At 40.2% G+C, this 19,951-nt stretch overlaps 1 protein-coding gene across 4 annotated transcripts in view; it reads right to left on the reverse strand.

Annotated features, from left to right (window-relative positions):
• Nucleotides 1-19,951, reverse strand: part of ADAMTSL1 (ADAMTS like 1) — an 890,862-nt gene that overhangs the window by 111,567 nt on the left and 759,344 nt on the right. For all 4 annotated transcript variants that reach the window (XM_074330338.1, XM_074330337.1, XM_019739192.2 and 1 more), the window contains 2 exons: nucleotides 17,163-17,373; nucleotides 2,143-2,322 (listed from right to left, as the gene is read on the reverse strand). In XM_074330338.1, the coding sequence (XP_074186439.1) occupies nucleotides 2,143-2,322; nucleotides 17,163-17,373 (391 nt within the window). The remainder of the gene's footprint in view (nucleotides 1-2,142; nucleotides 2,323-17,162; nucleotides 17,374-19,951) is intronic.

The following is a 19,951-nucleotide window of genomic DNA, read 5'->3' on the forward strand; positions in this document are numbered from 1 at the left end:
AACTTTTTTTTTTTAAATTAAATTTGATGGGGTGACCATGGTTAGTAAAGTTACGTAGGTTTCAAGTGTATGATTCTGTAATTCATCACCTATATATCACATTGTGTGCTCACCACCCAGAGTCAGTTCTCCTTCTATCACCATATAGTTGACCCCCTTCTACCATCTCCCCTCCCCCCTTACTCTCTGATAACCACTAAACTGTTGTTTGTGTCTATGAGTATTTGTTTCTTTATTTGTTTGTCTTGTTCCTTTGTTACTTTCAGTTTTATATCCCATATGAGTGAAGTCATATGGCTCTTGACTTTTTCTGTCTGACTTTTTTCGCTCAGCATAATAATCTCAAGATCCATCTGCATCACAATTGGCAGTCTGAACTCTTAACCACATATGACAGTGTTCTAAAGGTCTGCTTTATTTAATGCGACCCATGAGACCTCAATTTAGCAGTCTCTTTTCCTTAGTGCCTAATCACGAGGGTCCCTCCTTCAAATCTGTAGGCCGAAAGAACTTTTTCTGAATTCTCTGTGTCCCATATGCTCAGTGACTACAAAGTCCAAGAACATGGGAGTACAATTATAATCATACAATCAGCATCCTATTCATGGCAGACTATCACCAATGGACTTAGGAGAATGATGCCTTTAACAATATACCCTGGGACAAGGTCTTCATCTAGAGCCACTTACTTGGCAGGTACACCAGTGCTCTCTCCTGCACTGCTATTTTTGTTGTGATTTTCCCAAATCTTTGTTATGATAACACCCAAATCAACATTCCATGGAAAAACCATCATTACCATGTTCATGCATGCGTGCGCGCGCACACAGACACACACACACACACACACACGCACACACTTGAACACACACAGGCTCATTTTATACTTTTATCCTTTATCCTGTGGAAATAAAATTATTTATAAAACATGACATTTTGCTTTCATGAGACATTTGGGGTGAGAGATACCACCAGAAGGCAATTTTACAGACAAATTATAAAACCTATGCTAATGTAGGTTAACTCTCAATTGCAATGCCCTTTAGCAGGCACCATCTGATGGAACTCTGCATGGGCTGATTAAATATGGGGCAAGAATCCTAAGAACCTATGATGATAGAGCTGGCATCTTAATTTTCAGAGGTAGCTTTCCCCTCTGTGGAACCAAGTATCTCTGTGATGTATTTCAACCAGCAGCAGCTCCGTCCTGTGAATTGTATATTATATTACAAAGAAGGCAAAGGGATCAGCAAAGCCAATTCAAATGATGCTTATATGCAAGATGGGGAGGGTGTCTTGAGTCTGTTTTTATGCTTCACTTCAGGCCTAGTGATTCTGTTTTTGGCTAAATTGGCTTGTGAGGCAATAATACGGGGTGGGGAGGAGCTTCTCTGTGGAAGACACACAGACCTGTTATATGCAAGTCAAAGAAGTGTAGGAGCTGAAAACTAATAAGTTGAAGCTGTGTGTTTCTGGATTAATTTATGCTAGTATTAGCATAGGAATTTCGTAGACAAATAGGCTAGCTGGGGGTGTATCACTAACTTCTGAGGTAAGTCAGGAATGGTGCAATCATGCTGATGCAATCATCTCCCCGAATGCAAGGCAACAGGGGAAATCAAGTTCTCTTGCTGGGAAGTTGTTGAAGTTTTGGAGCCAGGGAATTGACAGTAAGAGGCAAGATTTCCTCGGCCTTCTTTTCCTAATAAAGTCATGTTCCTTATCATCCAGTAACTTGGAAGAGAAGAACTAGAGAGGATTGGCCCTTCCTGAATGGAGACTAGAAACATCTGGGAGTAAGAGGTGCAGGCAGGTCAGGAAGGCACGTGTGGAGATAGAGGGAGAAGAACCCGGTGTCCTGAGAAGAATCCTGGGTGCAAACAGCACGAGCGAGGCTTGGTTTCATTCCTGTTTAAAATTTCATGCTTCCGGCTAATGAGTATGGAAGGGCTGCCTGCCTAACTCACGTCCCTGCAGCCTAGTTAAAAGTTAGTTACTATGGTATAAATGGTGACAAAAATACTGCTCAATAATTTTAGGACTATTTTGTTCTGTTCTCACCTTCTGCATGTATACATTTGGGGTGCTTTCTTTCCTCCTTATTTATACTTCCTTCATTCTCCTTCAGAGGATCATACGTACCTCTGTCCAGTCAGAGAGAAGCCACTCGCTGGGACAGTCATCTTTCTTGCAGGGTTGCTGGGAGGCCAGTTTGGAGGCTGAACAGAAGGTCTCAGGAAGCTCCAGGAAGCTGCCATCGGCCATGCGCTGCTTGCAAAGAACTTCACGTTTCTGGATGCCCCCTCCACAAGTCCTGGAACACTGGGGGAGGAAGAGAAAGTCGACCCAACACAAGAAAGGAGTGTATTTGAGTGCCAATTTTTACCATCGCCTTGGCGGAGTAAACATAGAGTGAAAAAAGAAAAAAAGAAAAAGAAACAGAAGAAAAACCAGAAACAGCCCAAAGGATTTTGCCTCCTCTCCTTGAAATGAATTTTGGAACAAGATCTACACCCTCTACTCTTAATCTCAAGTACTTAAATAGCGCATCCAGGAATTTCAAGAGCCTTTAAATCTTAGAATGTTGTTTCTCAACTATGATTTGCAGCCACCCAGGACAACTGGTCTAAAAGGTTAGTATAATAGAGTGTTAAACATATTTACGATCCAGTGAAAATAATCTGTGCTGCTTCCTGAATGAACAAGCGAGCTCCTGCCATCAGTGTAAATCTAGAGGAATTAATCCGTAGAGAAGGCAGCCCTTTCTAAGTGTAAACATCCACTCTATTGCTTTGCAGGGGTGGGAGTGGGTGGGGGCTAGGGGAGGTGAGTGTTAAATTTGAGGCCTGGTTTTCTGAATAAATCCCTGGAACACTTTTCTTGTAGGATTTGTGATTTCTTAGGGCAGTGGGAGCAAGAGCCACTGAAATTTGGGATATAAGAAAAATAGCCTTATTTCAGTGGTTTTCAGCAGGCTCCCAAACACACTGACTTCATGTAACTTAATAGTTATAATCCAGCTGCCTGAGGGCGGGAGGCCCCCTGCAGCACAGAGTGTTGGCTGTTATTCCAAGTATCTGTTCCCTCCCTGGCAACAGCAGAGGCGCCCCTAATTTTTAGCTGGGCACATGACTTTTCAGCATGAAGACAAGATTTATCAACCTCCCTTGAAGGGAGACACTGCCAGGTAACTAAGGCTGGCTGATGGGATACAAGTGGAAGGGTTGTGTGTAATTTTAGGGAAATGCCCACAGAGAGTGTGACATTTCCCTCTTCCCTTTCTCTTCTTTGCGGGCTGGAATGTGAACGTGATGTGTACAATTTAAGCTTCCTTTTTTGGACTGTGATGAAGCAAAAAGATGGGAGCAACCTGTGTCCCTGATCGTGAAGCCACCATACCAGCCCTGGATGGACTGTGTTTATGTGAGAGAGAAATATTTTGCTCTCTTATTTAAGCCTCTGTGACTTGGTGTTTTCTGTTATGTTCAGGCAGATCTAACCTTACCGAATCCATAGACCTAAGACTGTGCTGCAGATACATTTTGTAAAAATGCTAAGGAGCTCTCTGCTTTCTTCAAGAATAACCCCCTTTTTTAACCTGCTGCCCTTGGGCTGTCTGGGAAATTAGGCCTGGGCGTAAAGCCCCAGAGTTTGGGTTGAAGGAGCTGAGCTGCTCCTGCGGCAGCAGTGGCCTCTCAGAACTCAGTCTGTGCTCTGCACCGTAGTCAGAACTGCAAGGAAGACGTGTGCCCACAGCTGAGGTTAGGATGCTGATACAATATCCTCAAGTACAGGCAACATGCTATATGGAGCAGCTGTCACCCTCTTCCTCAGTGATCCCAAACTTGGAAGCATTTTTAAATCAGGCTTTTAAAAAAAGTACTGAGTTCTTCAATTTAAGCAGAAGTATAATATTAAATCAGAAACTCTTGGAGATGGGTCCCTGGCATCAGCTTTTTAAATGAAAAAAATTTAATTCTCCCAGGTAATTCTGTGAGACTAGGGTTGAGAACTACCTCTCAAATGAACGCCCCTCTACCATTTCCAATGGGAATAAGGTAAACACAGAGAGGACGTCCTGGGACCCAGAGAGGTCTCTGTCAGAACCAGGGGTTGTTTGGACCCCATCTGAGCAAATCTGCCCTTCGTTTGAGTTGTGAATGGCTGGAGGTCACAGAGCTACTTGATAACAAAGTTAGGAAAGCTGTCAACTTAGTTAGGCCTTTGAATCGTAGAGCCTTTCAACACACTATCCAAGCCAGTGGTGAACAACCTTCATTTGCATTTTAAATTAAAAAATTTTGAAATGAAAATGACCTTTTTGAGTCCCATAGGAAAAAATGTATTTTCTTATGGCTGGATTCAACTACCTACTCACAGAATAAAAGAAGGCTGAAGATAAAGAAGACACTACCCTATGAGGTAGTTCTTGTCCCCACTTTACAGATGAAGAAGCTGAGGCTAGAGAGGTGAAGTGACTCAACTAAGGCCACACAGGGGTGAGAACTGGTTTATTTCCATTCTGTGCAATATTCCCCGTGCTCCTACTGAGTATATGTTCTGGGCTGGAGTGGTAGACACAGCTGGAGAATGAGCCCAAGCTCAGCTTTTCCTTCTTGTGGTTGTAGGAACGGCTCTCTGCTTTCGATGGAGGGTACTCTGACTGCTGCTTCATGCTGAGGGTCCCAGGCCTTGTAAGCCCCAAGCCTGCTAAGAGCCTGGTCTCCCCACATCTTCACTAGAGAGGCAGTGCTTTGAAATTCATTCATCAGCCTCCACGCTGTGACTCTCTGACCAGCATGAGCCAGCTCATGACCTGGGCTGGGGACCGACATTCTAAAATGGCTCATTTGCACCGTGGAGGTCCTGGAAACGTTTTCTCCCTATACCCTTTGACATCTGAGCGGTGACATTGACATTTGGCATTTGAACATAGCTTCAAGGCTGTGCCACAAGCTGGGTGGGTGGACGGACTATATTTGGTGGTTGGCAGCCAATTGTTACTCATCACAGATTCAAACAGTTTCTTCCAAGGGTTTGCCTAGCATGCCATTTAGCCTTAGTTAAGGAAAAGATCTATGGCCTCAAAGCTAATGATTCAAGCTATGTATGGCCCAGGCCTTTGGCTTTTCTGGCTCATTTTCATGAGATCCTGGCCTTTTGATTTATCAGAGAAGCAAACTTTTATTTTAGTTCTTGTTTAGCAGCAGTTCAATAAACTCTTGAAAAATTTTACTTCTTTAATGCATTCTGTACTCACATTGCATAGCACAGTGCCTTCTGTGAATGTAAATCCTCACTAAATATTTGTGGAATTGAACTGAAGTTGGTGGTTGGGGGAATTTTAAATTAGTGGCTAAGAATTCCATTTATTTAGAATAACCCTTCTTGTTACTAGGAACGACTATGGTTTTAAATTTGGTTTTATAGTCTTTCGTAGGATTTCTTAGGTTCAGCATTCTCCTATTTCTGTCAGATTCTAACTTCGAACCAACTAGTTATTCTATCATCAGATTTGCTATAACCTTTATTGTCCTTCTTCAGAACTCATTTATAACTAGACGACTAACTGTGCGCATTACTGATTCCAAACGATTTGCCAAACTCGAGGGACTCTATTGTCCACAAGTCTTTCCATTCCACGAATTATTAAAGTTCTTTCATGAATGGAATGTAATTTTGTTCAAATCATAATTGTCAGAAAAAAACAAGTTTATGCCGATAAATCAAAACTATAAATCCTAAGCTCTGACCTCTCCCCTCTCCTTACTCAGCATGTCCACTTCAATGCAAACAGGTACCCCGACCTTAGCATCTCTAAAATCGAACTTATGATTCTGCCCCTCCAATATTACCTCAAATCTAGTCTCTTCTCAATCTTCCTCACTCATTTAATGGTGCCACACCCAAGGCAAAAACTTAGGAAAAGTTCTCGAGTTTTCTTTTTTATTAACATCTCTCCCCTGAGAATCAATGAGCAAGTACTTTCAGATTTGCCTGTAAAATAAGGAAGCTTTACCTTCACAATAAATAATAAATTGGGATACCATCAGCTCGTGCCTAGACTACTACGAAGCTTCCTAAGCAGTCTCTCAGTTTCTAGTTTTCTCAGTTAGTTTCTAGCAGGATATAGAGAGTGCGCTCAATTTGAAGAGAGCGCCTCTCTCTTTCTGATGGCCTGCAGAAAACTCCATTAGTTGAATACAACTAGAAGCCAGAGGGTGAAGTCTATCTAGGTCAGCCTCCTGGACACGGGTGGGGAAGGTAGAGAGTAGCTGTAGAGGAGGAATGGAAGATATTCAACCTACTGTCTTACTAAGAGCGATGTTTTCCAAAGCATAAATCAGATCATGCTTAACACCCTCCAATGGCTTCCGCTTGTGATTAGAATAGAATCCAAACTCCTGTAACCCAGCCCAGCAAGGCCCTCTATGTTCTGCTCCCTGGCCTGATGGAACTTCAAGATTGTCTAACTCAAATCCTTCCAAGTTCATTCATTCATTCAACACAAAGTTATTAAATACCATTCTTGGACCAAGCATCGTTCTAGGTTCTAGCAATGAAAAAGGAGCTTCACACTCCTCTATAATTTTATCTCATACAACTCTCCCTTTCCCTGCATAGTCCAGCCACACTGTTTTGCTTTTTTGCTGTTGTTGTTCCTCCAATGTCAGCTTGGGTCTCCCACTGGGCATTCACCCCTGTTCTCTCTATTTGGACCCTTCTTCCTTACATTTTCATGTGGCTGAGAATTTCTAATCATTCAGGTTCAATTCCATTCTCACTTGCCTGGAGAGGCCATTCCTAACCTCCCAACGAGAATAGCCCAAACAGCCTCTATCCTATTAACTTAATTTTATTTTTACATAGCTCTTTTAAGTAGCTCTCATCCCTTTCAGAAATGATCCTCTATTAGCTCTATGAAGGAAGCAATTTTGTTTCTCTTATTGCTCATACTAATGTTTGAGAATTGCATTCAAAACATTTCCCCAGGATGATATCGTTTCATCTTTAATAAGAAATCTTGGGATTGGATGATTTCATCTTTAGTTTTTTTTTTTTTTCCTTCCACATCCTCTCTGATTTATTTTCCCTTTAAAGTTAATGATTTGTTTGTTTCCCAGTAAAGAAGTGGTCAGGATATGAGCTAAACTGTGGAATGACATTTTACACCAGCTGCTGGAGGTATGTGATGTTTGGGTATGACCTATAAATATGTACACTGCAGCGAAAATGCAGTGTGTTTTTCTATGAGAGAAGTGATGGCTGGTTCATAAAATCATTATCCCCTCAACCTCAAAATGACATCAGACCACTTTTCTTCTAATCCTTTGATTATGACTCAGTCAAATTCCCCATGGGTCTTATTGAGTTTGTCAAGCATAAGGAACATGCTCTTGAAGTTTCTGTTACCTGTGACTGACATTTTAGACACTTCACTAGTGATGTCGGGTTTGTAGGAGTACAGATCTCTTCAGGGCTTGATGGCTGAAATTTTATTTTTCTAAATACCTTATGAGGCACATGGGCTTCTATTCGATTTGAATAAATGCTACAAAAATAAACAAGAAGTGGAATAAAAACAGCTCTTAAATTCAAGCTGTCAGTTAGAGCTTCTTAGCAAATATGGCAATAAGGAGAGGTGCAGGTTAATTTACTCTTTCAAATGGAGGAAGTAGATGACGAAAATAATTGGTCTTATTTCAAGGGTAGAGATGTAATAAAACTGTGCTATAGAGTGTGGCCACTCACTTAAAATAACATAGCTGGGTTATCGACTTGCAGATAGGACCTGATTCAGGGGACAGCTCTTCAGATGATAGCCCCCAACACTGTACAGAGTCTGTGACAATATGATGACAACAGAGCTGCCAGAAAAGTGAAAAAGAAAACAAACCAAAAAACCCTGCTTATTGTGAAGTTTGACGTACAGTAGTCCCCCTTTTATCCATGGTATTGCTTTCTGCAGTTTCAGTTACTCATGGTCAACTGTGGTCCAAAAAGATTAGATGGAAATTTCCAGAAATAAACAATTCGTAAGTTTTAAATTGCACACTGCTCTGAGTAGCATGATGAAATCTCACGCTGTCCCACTCCGGATGTGAATCATCTCTTTGTCCAGTGAAGCCAGGCTGCATGGAGTCCCCCTGCCCGTTAGTCACTTAGTAGCCGGCTCAGTTATCAGATTGGCTGTTGTGGCATCACAGTGTTTGTGTTCCAGTCACCCTTATTTTAGTTAGTAATGGTCCCCAAATGCAAGAGTAGTGATGCTGGCAATTTGGAAATGCCAAAGAGAAGCTGAAAAGTGTCTCCTTTAAGCGAAAAGGTGAGTACAGTACAATGAGATATTTTGAGAGACCACATTCATATAACTTTTATTACAGTATATTGTTATAACTGTTCTATTTTATTATTAGTTATTGTTGTTACACCCTTACTGTGCCTATTTTATAAATTAGACTTTATCATAGGCATGCATGTATAGGAAAAAACATAGTATATATAGGGCTTGGTATTATCTGTGGTTTCAGGCATTCACTGGGGGACAGGGGGTCTTACAATGTATCCCCCTCAGACAAAGGAGAACTACTGTACACATAAAGCTCCTAGGAAATTCTCAATGCCCAGAAGGTGAGGTCCAGACCCCTGAGAACATCCTTCAGGGCCCTCATACTCTAACCTCCATTGAGCTTCGCCCCCACAGTCCTTCCCGACCTGCCATGGGCCAGTACTTTAGCTACAATGGACAATTTGCCCATCCTGGGCACACAGATGCCTTCTCTGTTCAGACCTTTGATCATGTTTTTCACTCTGTGAGCGATACCCTTTGCCCCCTTGTCCATGGAGAAACTTCCAACACATCCTCAAAGGCTACTCCTTCACTAAAGCCTCTTTTAGGGCCTCCACCTCATGGTAAATGAGTCACCTCTCACCCATCTTGACTTGGAAGGGTACGGCATCTCTCCTGTAAGGACTAGTCATTTGTGTCCTGCTATTTCCCTGCACCTCCCTGCATGCACACAGAATTATGCATCTTTTGAAGAAAGGCAATGTAGTCATCTTTCTATTCTCCAGTGCCTTTTGTAGCATCTGCCAAAGAACATGCACTTCATAAAGTTTGCTGAATTGATGATTGGATGAATAAAAGAGCCCCAAATCCAGATGTTCCAAAGATGTAAAACAAACATCCAGCTGATGGGCTGAACATCCACCTTTTATCGGACTGTTTTATCGTTAGCCAGAAGCTGTTTCTAAGCAAGTCAGCAGTGGGTTTCAGCCAGCGGCAGCCTGTGCTCTGCTGGGAGCCTGACCCTCCAGGTATAGGAACGTCCAGGTAACTGAGTTAATATGGTCAGGGTTTCTTAAGAGCCTGTCTCATCTTTGCTCCAAAAGTTTCCCTGGTGTGTTTACATTGATGAAAAGGTGTTTTTAGATTTTTTTTTTAATTATACAAGATGAAATTTCAAATTAATAAAGATTCCAAAGCCTGTGAACATGCTGAGATTGCCTGGTGAAGTTGACATTTGTGAAGTGAGAGGTAGACTGCAAAGAAGAAAAAAATTTAAAAGGAGGGGCAAGAGAAATTTAATAAAACTAAATGAAAAATGTTTGCCTTTGTAAATCATTTAAAATAATATTGTGGCATGAAGAGGTAGATCTCTGGTATTATTTTATTTTAAAATATATGCCATACACAGAATAAACAACAAAAAATAGTATTTATATTCGTTATCCTAGCTGCCACACATGTTTCATTATATAAGGTCATGGGTTCATTAGTTTTATAAGAAAAGTAAAAAATATACAATAAGGGGGACACTTAAAAGTTATGATTCTATACAAAAATACAATGGCTCAAGGGACTTAGATTTTTGAAGATTTTCCCATAATAATCACGTTAATAAATTCTGCCCATATTGACACTTTTGGTTTCATCTTGGTAATTTACTGAGAGCTGAGTTCATTTCCTTGATACCTCAAGTCATATTATTGGGCCCGACATAAAGTGATGTTCACATTCTATTTCTTTCCAGTTTTTACACAATATGCTCTGTTTATAGCTTCTAACTCATTTCATTCATTCATTCATTCATTCATTCACTAAATATTTATTGGGCACTTGCTGAGTTCCAGACACTGTATTAAGTGCTGGGGATTTAAGATGATAAGTAAATGGTTACTATGCCTCAGGTATTTGCAGTCCAGTCAGAGAGAAAAAATTACTATAAAATGTGATTAGTTTTATAAAAGAGGTAATACACAAGAAAACCCAACAAGGTCATTATGGAAAAGTTGGGGAAGGCTCTATAGAGGAGGTGACATGAGGGGTTGGCCAGGGAGATGAGGAGTGCTGGCAGAGTCAGATTACATGTTCACAGGCCCTGGTATGAAGGACGTGGCGTGCTTAAATAGCTGAGGAGTCCTGAGAAGGTGAAGCATAGGTTTCGTGGGGAAGGGTCGTTGGGAAATGAGATAGAGAAGTCAGGTGAAGGGCCACCAGTGGAGGGGCGTGGACATAATCTCAGGACCATTGGGGTGTCATTAAAGGTTTTAAAGTAGGGGGTAACAGGACCCAATTTGTAGAAAATGACTCAAGCAGGAAGGGCCAATGGGTTCCAAAGATGTCTGCCCTGTGAGATGTTAAGATGGGCCATGAAGAAAAGATTTTCTGGTTAAATAAGTCTAAATACCACTGTATACACACTTCATATCTATTTGGCAGTTCTCAGCACATATTAATATTTTAAAGCCTCAACAGCGGGCCTGTAGTAAAGAACCACCGATCCAAGTTGGGAAACACTGGATGAGAGTTAAACAAGACATTACAGGGAGACCAAGTGAAAGATTTGGTTAGTTGTGAGGCCTGGAACCAGCACAGCAGGAGAAGGATTAGGAAAGAAGAAAACAGTTATGTTGGAAAGATACAGAAGGTAGGGTCAACAGGATTTGGGTGTTGACAGAATGTGAAGAACAGACAAGGCTGAGATGGTTCTAGTTTCCAGCTACAGACAGGCTAGATCGTGGTGTCACCCAAACCACAAGATCCACGAAAGAGGACTGGGTCTGCTGGGGAAGGTGGCAGGTAGATATGTTATTGAGCTTGGTGTTAGACCTTTAGAATTTGAAGTAACTGCAATATACGAGGCTGAGAAATTCAAAGACAGTCAGGCTTTGCTTGGTATATAGCAGAGATCTAAACTGAGCCAAATTAATTAGGACCCCACACTAAGAAAATGAGGACTGAATCTCACTTACTAAACAAAACAATAAAAAAGAGGACAGAATTTCTAACCCCACCATTTTGTGGATTAGAATTACCTTGTAATATCAATTAAACTTTCTTAAAACTAAAAGTACGAGGGGTGTACAGTGTTTCTTCTGGGTTTAATATTCCTGTTACTAGGTGAAGCATGGGGTTGCACACCCATTAAAATTGAGAGCAATTATTACACAGAGTTTTATGCTAATAAAACAAAAACACTACACATGTGAAATTTGACTCCTGATCTGTTTCACTTACATTTATTGTTGCTTCTAAAGGTAGGATGAGGTGGCCATTTCCTTATGAAATATACTACTGAAAAGGAGATAAACATCCTAATAGATTGTTTCCTCTCCAGATACATTTTAAATAAACATGGTCTCTAACTTACAAGGATTTGTATTTTAGTTACAGTAATATAATAAAACTGATGACAAAATTGACTCTTTTTGCCAGAATTCAGTCCTGTAATCCAGACCAAAGTTATTCTTTTCTTCTCTGTGTGATAAAATCTACTAAACAACAAATTTAAGTCTCAAGCATTTAGTTGTCATTAAAATTCCCTCTTTTTAAAATATTACGAGCAGGGACTCTTTTCTCACACACCTTTGTATGCAGCTAAACTATAGGCATTTTGAATTGTAACCCTGATTTAAAAAAGGGAAATGGCCACATAATCACAGTTTTAAGTAAGGGGGAAAAGACAGGCTATGGGGCATGTTTCAGTCTCTGCACAGATGTTTGCAGTATGTGTGTACATGTTGGGTGGACCCCATCTTGAACATAAGACATATGTAATAAAGAGAAATATAAATTATGCTTCAGAGTGGACTATCTAATTCATTTTAGTTTAACTCTTCTAGCACCTTTCTTTTTTTCTTATGTGTTACATTTTTTTTTAAGAATAAAAATGAATACAGAAAGAAGATGGATGCATACAAAGCTCATAGATAATGGTGAGGAGGGTGGTAGTAGAAGGCAGATTTTGAATCTCAAGGACCTTGTGCTAGTAGAGAGTAATGCTCAGTCAGCCACAACACAGCAGATTGTAGTAGGTTGAATAGTGACCCCAAAGACATCTATGTCCTAATCCTTAAAACTTGTGAATATGTCACCTTACATGGTGAAAGGGACTTTGCCAATGTGACTAAGTTAAGCATCTTGACATGGGAGATTACCTAGGTTACCCAGATAGGCTTGATGGAGTCACAGTGGTCCTTATAAGAGGGAGGAAGGAAGCTTAGAGTCAGAGAGAGAGGATATACAAAGGGTCGGACAATTAAGTTCATGAACTTTCCACTGTGTGAGCACATGGTAGGACAGAATCAGAGGTTGGATAAAGCACTTTGAAGGAGCCAGGAGCCAAGGAGACAAGCAGTCTCCAGGAGCTGGAAGATGCAAGGCAACAGCGTCTCTCCTAGCATCTCCAGAAGGAATGAATGCAGGCCTATTAACACCCTGACGTTAGCCAAGTGAAATGGATTTCAGATTTCTGATCTCCAGAGCTAGAAGATAGTAAATCTGTGTTATTTTAAGCTACTATATGTGTGGTAATTTGTTACAGCAACAATAGGAAACTAATACACAGATTAACTGCCCTGGTTATATATAAGCAACCAATACTGAGTTTTATGTAAACTGCTGATTTTGGAGGCTGGTATCAGATTTCCTCACAATTTAATGCTTTAAAGCAAATGGTACAGAGATCTTGGGAAAGCTGCACTGCATAAAGGAAAAGAGAATGGGTACTGAAGCATACAGGTCTCCCTCCCTCCTGCCCTCTTTTCTTTTATCAGCTTTGTGACCCAGGGCAAGCACAACCTCTCTGTTCTTTCCTCACAGAGCTGCTGTGGGGATTAAAAGAGAAAATGAGTGGTAGAATGAGTTCTACCACATGAAGTTTGAATTCCTGTTAACCTCACAGTGCCTCAGGTTCCTCATCTGTAAAACGGGGATAATAGTAGTACCTATCACACTAAGCACAGTGAGAATTAAATGAATCAAATATATAAAGTGCCTAGAACTGTCGTGACACACAGTAAGTGCTGCTCTTGTTAAAGAGAAGAAGCTCCTGAAAGGTAGCAAGTGCTCCATAAATGAACCAACGGACTTGTCATGCACCTTTTCAGCACCATCCTTCTATGTTTTATATTGGGTGTTATGGGGTCTCATTGAGACTTGGTCTCTGCTGTCACTGATCTGATGGTCTAACTCAGAAGTCATAGCAAAGCACCTGTCCAGGTAAGGTGGTATATGACTGTTAAATGAGCAGCACTGACCGTGAACACCAAGTGACTTGAGTGTGGGAGGATGGTAGAGGAGTGATGATGGAAGAGGTGGGACTCCTGTTTGACTCTGACAGGTAGAGGGAAGGGGAACTGTGTGTGGGCAGGGAGAAGCATGGGCAGATAGCAGTGTGCCAGCAGGGATGGGAGAACCGTGGCTGGAGATGGGCGGGGGCAGACTGCAGGGGGAGGAAGGCCTCACGAAGCCATAGGGCTTTATTATGACAATGCAGAGTCACTGAAAAGAATCCCAGAAGAATCCTGTCTTGATCAAGGTGTCTTAGCTGGACTTATGGCATATCTATCAAGTGGTTCTCAATTATGGTGCTGTAACACACCACTGTGATATGGTCTCTTGTGAGGGGTATATAATATGTAACATACAGCCAGCATCAAAGTTGTCGATGATGACATGTGTATGTTTAATAAGTTAGAGAAGATTCAGGAGGCTAATGCACTAAATATATAAGTGTTTCAAAAGCCAACTAAACAAAACCCAACAAGATATTAAAGCTAAACTGATAAAGATAAATATTACATGAATCTTTCAACAAGACCGGAGATAAAACCAAGGGACAGAGTATTGAGTGAGAGGTAGAACTGAAATAAAGAAAGCCCCCTAAAAACCAAAGCTAGAATTAGATTTCTGCTTCATATCTTCCTAATTGTTTCTAAAATAAAATTTTAACGTAAATACTTAGATTCCATGCTAGTCCCTTCCAGACCTGCAGAATGTATAAATATTGGCTGTTTGCCATTTGTCAGGCAAATGCTCTATAAGGGACAAAGAAGGTTGCATTCTTAGTAGGCAAATGATGATTAACCTAAATTAGCCCCCCCCCCCCAAAGAAAAGCATACTGCATGAGGTCAGCGTAGTTCAAGCAGCAAGGAGGGAGAGTTTCTCCCTTCAAATGGGCCAAAGTCCATGTCCATCCTGTTGTTATCTGTCTTCTTTAAATGAAGCATTTGATCGACTATCTCCTTTTCTTTCATATGCAAAGACTGTAAGCTGGGTGTTGAAAGATTAGAGACCTCAGCCCTATCCTCTGCTAGATCCACATAGTTAAATGGAAAAGATCCTGTGAGTGCACAGCAACTTTCCTTGTACTAACAGCATTGCCAAGAACCAGAGGCTAACCAGACAAATGGATGCTCTATAGCTGGTGTCTTAACTAAGTAGTTTCCTATGACAACAGTCAACTAGCATGCAGACACTTAAGTTACTCTTGGCTTATTCCATATAGCATAAATAATAACTTCCTTTCTTTTAATAGGTGGTCAGTAATAGCTCATTTTGCCCAACAAAACAACTAAGAAAGTAAGGTTCTAGGAAATGATGTAAGAAAAATAGTCTATTGTTTCCTCTAGGTTCAGAGAGGTTCCTAGAAGTCATCCAGAATTCTTAAAACATACCCTATGCATCAAATGTTCAACAGTGGTTTGTTTTCACTGGTGGCTTTCACTCTCTGTGTTCTTTATTTCTTGTTATGTTTTAATAATTTTCTCAGTTATTATGAATTGAGTATGAAATACTCAAGATATTTTTAAAGGTCCCAGTAAAGTATAGTCAGTGGCTCATGGGATGAACTTCAAAGAGCTGTTTACAATTAGTTTCCTGATCTGAAAAATGTACTTGGAGATATTGCAGGTTCAGTTCCAGACCACCACAACAAATCAAGGTGTATTTTTTTTTTTTTTTTGCTGGTGGAGGGTCTTCAATTTGTAAAAAACACAACATCTATGAAGCACAATAAAACGAGGTATACCTGTATCTAACTTATCCCAAAGGCTTCTCCCTAACGGCAGGAAATAGTAAAAGTTTTCAAAATAAATTCACTTAACAGGCCCAAGGTAGATAGAAAATGGAAGAATAATTAACTCTTTGGAAATCCACCATTTTAAATAGGGAGACTGGGCATGAGGGTGGAAGTGTTGGCATACACCAAAAAACAAAACAAAACAAAACAAAACAACAACATGTATATGGATGAGTTCTAAAAATTGAAAACAACGTCATAGGTCACTGCCCCTCATCAGCAGCATGTGCGCCTATTGAAAAGAGGCTGGTGTTTCACTTCACAGCTAGGTCAACATTATGACCTATAATGATATAACAAACAGATCAATAAGATATAAAGTCAGAATTTCAGGGCTTGTAGGGCAATACTCTTGATTTATTTATTCATTTTGTCATTCAGATAATGTGCTATCCAGAACTTACTATGTGCTTAATATATAGGGATGTAATACTTTCCAGTAGAGGTTCATTTGGACTGAGTCCTGGTCTTGTCTTAGGGTTGGCATGGGTTAGTGGTGTAGTTTAAGGTCATGGATTCACTTTAGTTAAAGGTAAAAGTATAAATGCATTAGAAATCAGGAGATCTGGGTTTTGCTCACTCATTACTATTTGATTCTTTGAGCCCTTTACTAAATCACAGCCCCAAGATGAGCTGGGAGCAGGCAGAGGGTTTGCCAACTGATTGTGAAAAACCATGAAGGATGTGTGGAAATGGCAGCTTTTTCTCTCAGCACTGAAATAAGGAAGGGGACGATCATATAATTTATCATTCTAATTGGGAAACTTTTGAGAGTGAAAAACTATATCAGTAAAACTCGGATGTATGTCCCCCTCACCTTTCAGGCTTACTTTCTGTGACTTTTGAGGTCACTTTAAGCTGCATCTGATATCTTAATGGGAAGGAAATTGCAAAATAAGATCTTATTCAAATAATCTAAAATTTTTGTTGTTGTTAAAAGGCATCCAAAAAGATTATTTAACTAAAGTATGATAAATATAATTTTAGATAGGATAGTTTGATAAAACAGTTGTTTGTATTATTATAATGTAGGTTTTAGAGTGGGGTCAACGAAATTTTCCTGTAAAAGGACAGAGTAAACATTTTGGGTTTTGTAGGCCATATAATCTCTGTCACAACCACATAGTCCAGCCCTTGTAGGGTAAAAGCAGCTATAGATAATATATATAAAAGAATGGGTGTTGCTGTGTTCCAATAAAACTTTATTTACAATAATTGGTTGTGAGCTGGATTTGGCTTTGGGCTGCAGTTGCCAATCCCTGCTTTAAAACAATAGTTTCCAGACCTTTGGAACTCATAGGACCAGATAAATTTTTTAAAAAGTCTGGAATTGACTCAAGATTTCTAACTATTTTTTTTTGCTAAGTAATTATGTATTTTAAAAAAGAAAGAAAAATGATTTCCTAGTACCTTCATCTCTTAGAATTTTAATTAGCAAAAAACTAGAAAGGGCATAAATTCAGAACAAATTTAGCTGTACGGAAAAATCCATCATGTTGTCTTTATTTAAAACATTTTTCTTTAGCCTGGTGAAAACTTTGTTGTGAAATATGTTCAGGTTACATTATGGTTCATTTGAGTTGCTTTTGGAGGTTACTCTGTGTGGCACAACAGAAAGAACACGGTACATAATTAAAAGATCTGGATGTGAATAGGTTGGGGGAGTACTAAGAAAGAAGGGACGAGTTGACCTTCAATATTCCTTTAGAAGGACAAAAGTACTCAGAGACAGCGTCTCCTGTCTTGAATCACTGATACAAACACACACTCCAATATTGAGAAACCCCAGAACTCACCGGCTGCCATTGCGCAGGGTACCAGGCTGGGGGGCAGTTGAAGCGGTTACAAGCTTGCACAGTGCTGGGCTTAGGCTGGCGACACAGCTCATCAGCCAGGATTACTGTCTCATTCATTTCTCTGGACAGGAGGTGGGAGCAGAAGACGTCTCTGGTTTGCAGGCCAACCCCACAGGTGAGACTGCATGGATTCCACTTGCCAATTTCCCACCTGGGAAGAAATCAGAGAGGAAGAAGACACCCTGAGCACCTGGGCAGAGAACATCTCCCATGATGCCAAGGGTGTTGCTAATAGAATAAAAATGCCTAACTGGGAATGTGGGAAGTTCTAGTACAAGATCGGTTGGGAATTCTATCCCAAGCCTAGAACCCATCCTTTTCCATATTCTAGAATTCATTTAGAATATAGCAAAGAAGGTAATAAAATGGAACATCTAATTTTGAGCCACAAAATCATCAAGAATGGTCACAATCATGTTTATTTTGATGGAACATATAAACTTCATCAAAATAAGGGGGTATATTAGATAAGACATAGGTTGACTATATAAAGGCTTTGGGCACCATGTATTGAATAGTGGGTCTAAAAGAAGCCTTTCTGCTAATCTGTCGTCCCCATTCTTAGCAAAACTGAACAATTTGTGCTCGTTTTTCTTTGGCTTCAAAATGAAAGGTCGTTGGCTCCAACTTCCTTTAAACTTCCATCATAGTATAGAAACGTCTCTGTCTTATGTATAAATATCATCACTACCTGGGACTGGAGAATGTAACAAAAGTGAAGGTTGCTAACTAGAGCTGTCTTCCAGAGGGGAAATAAGTGGAGAGAACTGCTCGTTATCTGGAAGTGGAAGTCAAATATACACAGATGAGTTGAGTGCATAAATTGGCCATTCCAAGTGGCCAAGTCTTGAGAAGTACATTTATAGTGAGCTAAGGGCCTATAAAAACAATCCCACTGCATTTCCCTGTTGATGCAATGCAACCTCCAAAATGGGAATGATAAGGAAAAAGCTCAGTTGCTTGGGCTCTGAGTCAGAAGCGTTCTTTAATGATCAATTTTAGAAATTCTGTTTACAAAGTGAGGCACAAAGAGTCTCCAAATACGAGTTCACCAAGAAAAGTATCACAAGTAAGTCTTCGGTAGCTAGCTGCCCCCCACCTTCAAACTTCTATAACCAGCCCTGAAAATTGGTTTGAAATCTTTGGCCTTAGTGTTTTTTTGTCAGACTGTAAAACTGAGTGTATACTTTCAATCTCTTCCTGCTACTCTGATATGTAACTACCTTCCCACACCCTATTTCCCCTACCTCCTTTTGCCTACCCTATGCTGAAGCCATATCTCTCGTGAACTACTTTGTATTTTTAATTCATCCCCTCCTGCCCCCCACTCCAGTTTTCTAGCTCTGTCTTTACTTGAACTGTTATTCCTAATTTGGAATACTTTTGTTCCTTTCCTTGCCCTTCAAAATTTATTCCACTTCTATATATCCAAATTTGATCCATATTTAAAGGATTGCATCCATACCTGCTCCAGACACTATCATTTTCTCATTGTATTACAGTATTGCGCCTGTCAAGGCAGAATATACACCTCTTGAAGGCAAAGTCTGTGTCTGAGTTCATTTTCTGTCTCTCTCAGGGTCCATCATAGCACCTTCTAGATACTTAATGTATATAGTTAATAATTTCCCGATAAATTAGCAAATGGAAGGGGTCTACCATCATAGTGGGCACTTGATACATATCATGTCATTTAATAACCTTCAGAACAACATGAGATGCGCTCTACTGATATTCTTCACTTTACAGTCGAGGGAATATTAGAGTCCAAGGGTCTGACTTGTCCAAATACTCATAATTAATAAGTAGTGAGTCCAGGATGCAAACTTTGTGTGTGTGGTTTGTATTTTCTCTTGTACCATGCTGTCTCCAGCAAACACCTTGAAAATTGTCCTACAAACATTCGCAGAATTGTAAATGAATAGAAGAGGAGAGGCTGGGATGAATATATTTCTTTTAGATCCTTGTGTGAATTTCCAAAAACTTATTTTCAATCCCTAGTTTGGGTCAATCCCAAGCTTTAAAATATTGTGGGGTTACTGGTTTTAAAATACATCCACATACTCTTTGCCTTTCCTCTCTTCTAAAGATGGAATCTTGAATATGGGCTGAATTTAGTGGCTCCCTTGTAATGAATAGAATGAGGCAGGAGTGATGCTGTGTCATAAAAGGCTAAATCATAACAAAAACTATAGTTTCCACTTGGCTCTTTCTCTTTGACTGCTCACTCTGGAGGGAAGCCAGCCATCATGTCATGAGGACACTCAAACAGTCTTAAGGAAAGTCCACTTGCAAAGGAGCTGAGGCAGCTCACCAGCAGACAGCACAACTTTCTAGTCATGTGACCCTGAAAGCAGATCTACTGGACCTAGTCCGGCCTTCAGGTGACTGCAAGTTCATGAGAGACCTTGATCCAGAACTGCCTTTCCACGCAGCTCCCAAATTCCTCACTCATGAAACCGTGAGAGGTACTAAATGTTTATTTTTGTTGTGAGCTACTAGGTTTTGAAATTTGGCATGCAACAATAGACAACTAATATAAGCATATACGCCGCCCCCAAATGTGCATAGGTTCATCAAAAGACATATAAAAGAATATTCAAAGCAGCACTATTCATTATAGTTCAGATGGGGAACAACCCAAATGTCCATCAACAGTTGAGTGGATAAAACATTATGATATGTTCATAAAATACTATAAAACAACGAGAGTAAAGTACAACAAGCAA

Source organism: Rhinolophus sinicus, linkage group LG04, assembly GCF_036562045.2.
Source record: "Rhinolophus sinicus isolate RSC01 linkage group LG04, ASM3656204v1, whole genome shotgun sequence".
NCBI lineage: Eukaryota > Metazoa > Chordata > Mammalia > Chiroptera > Rhinolophidae > Rhinolophus > Rhinolophus sinicus.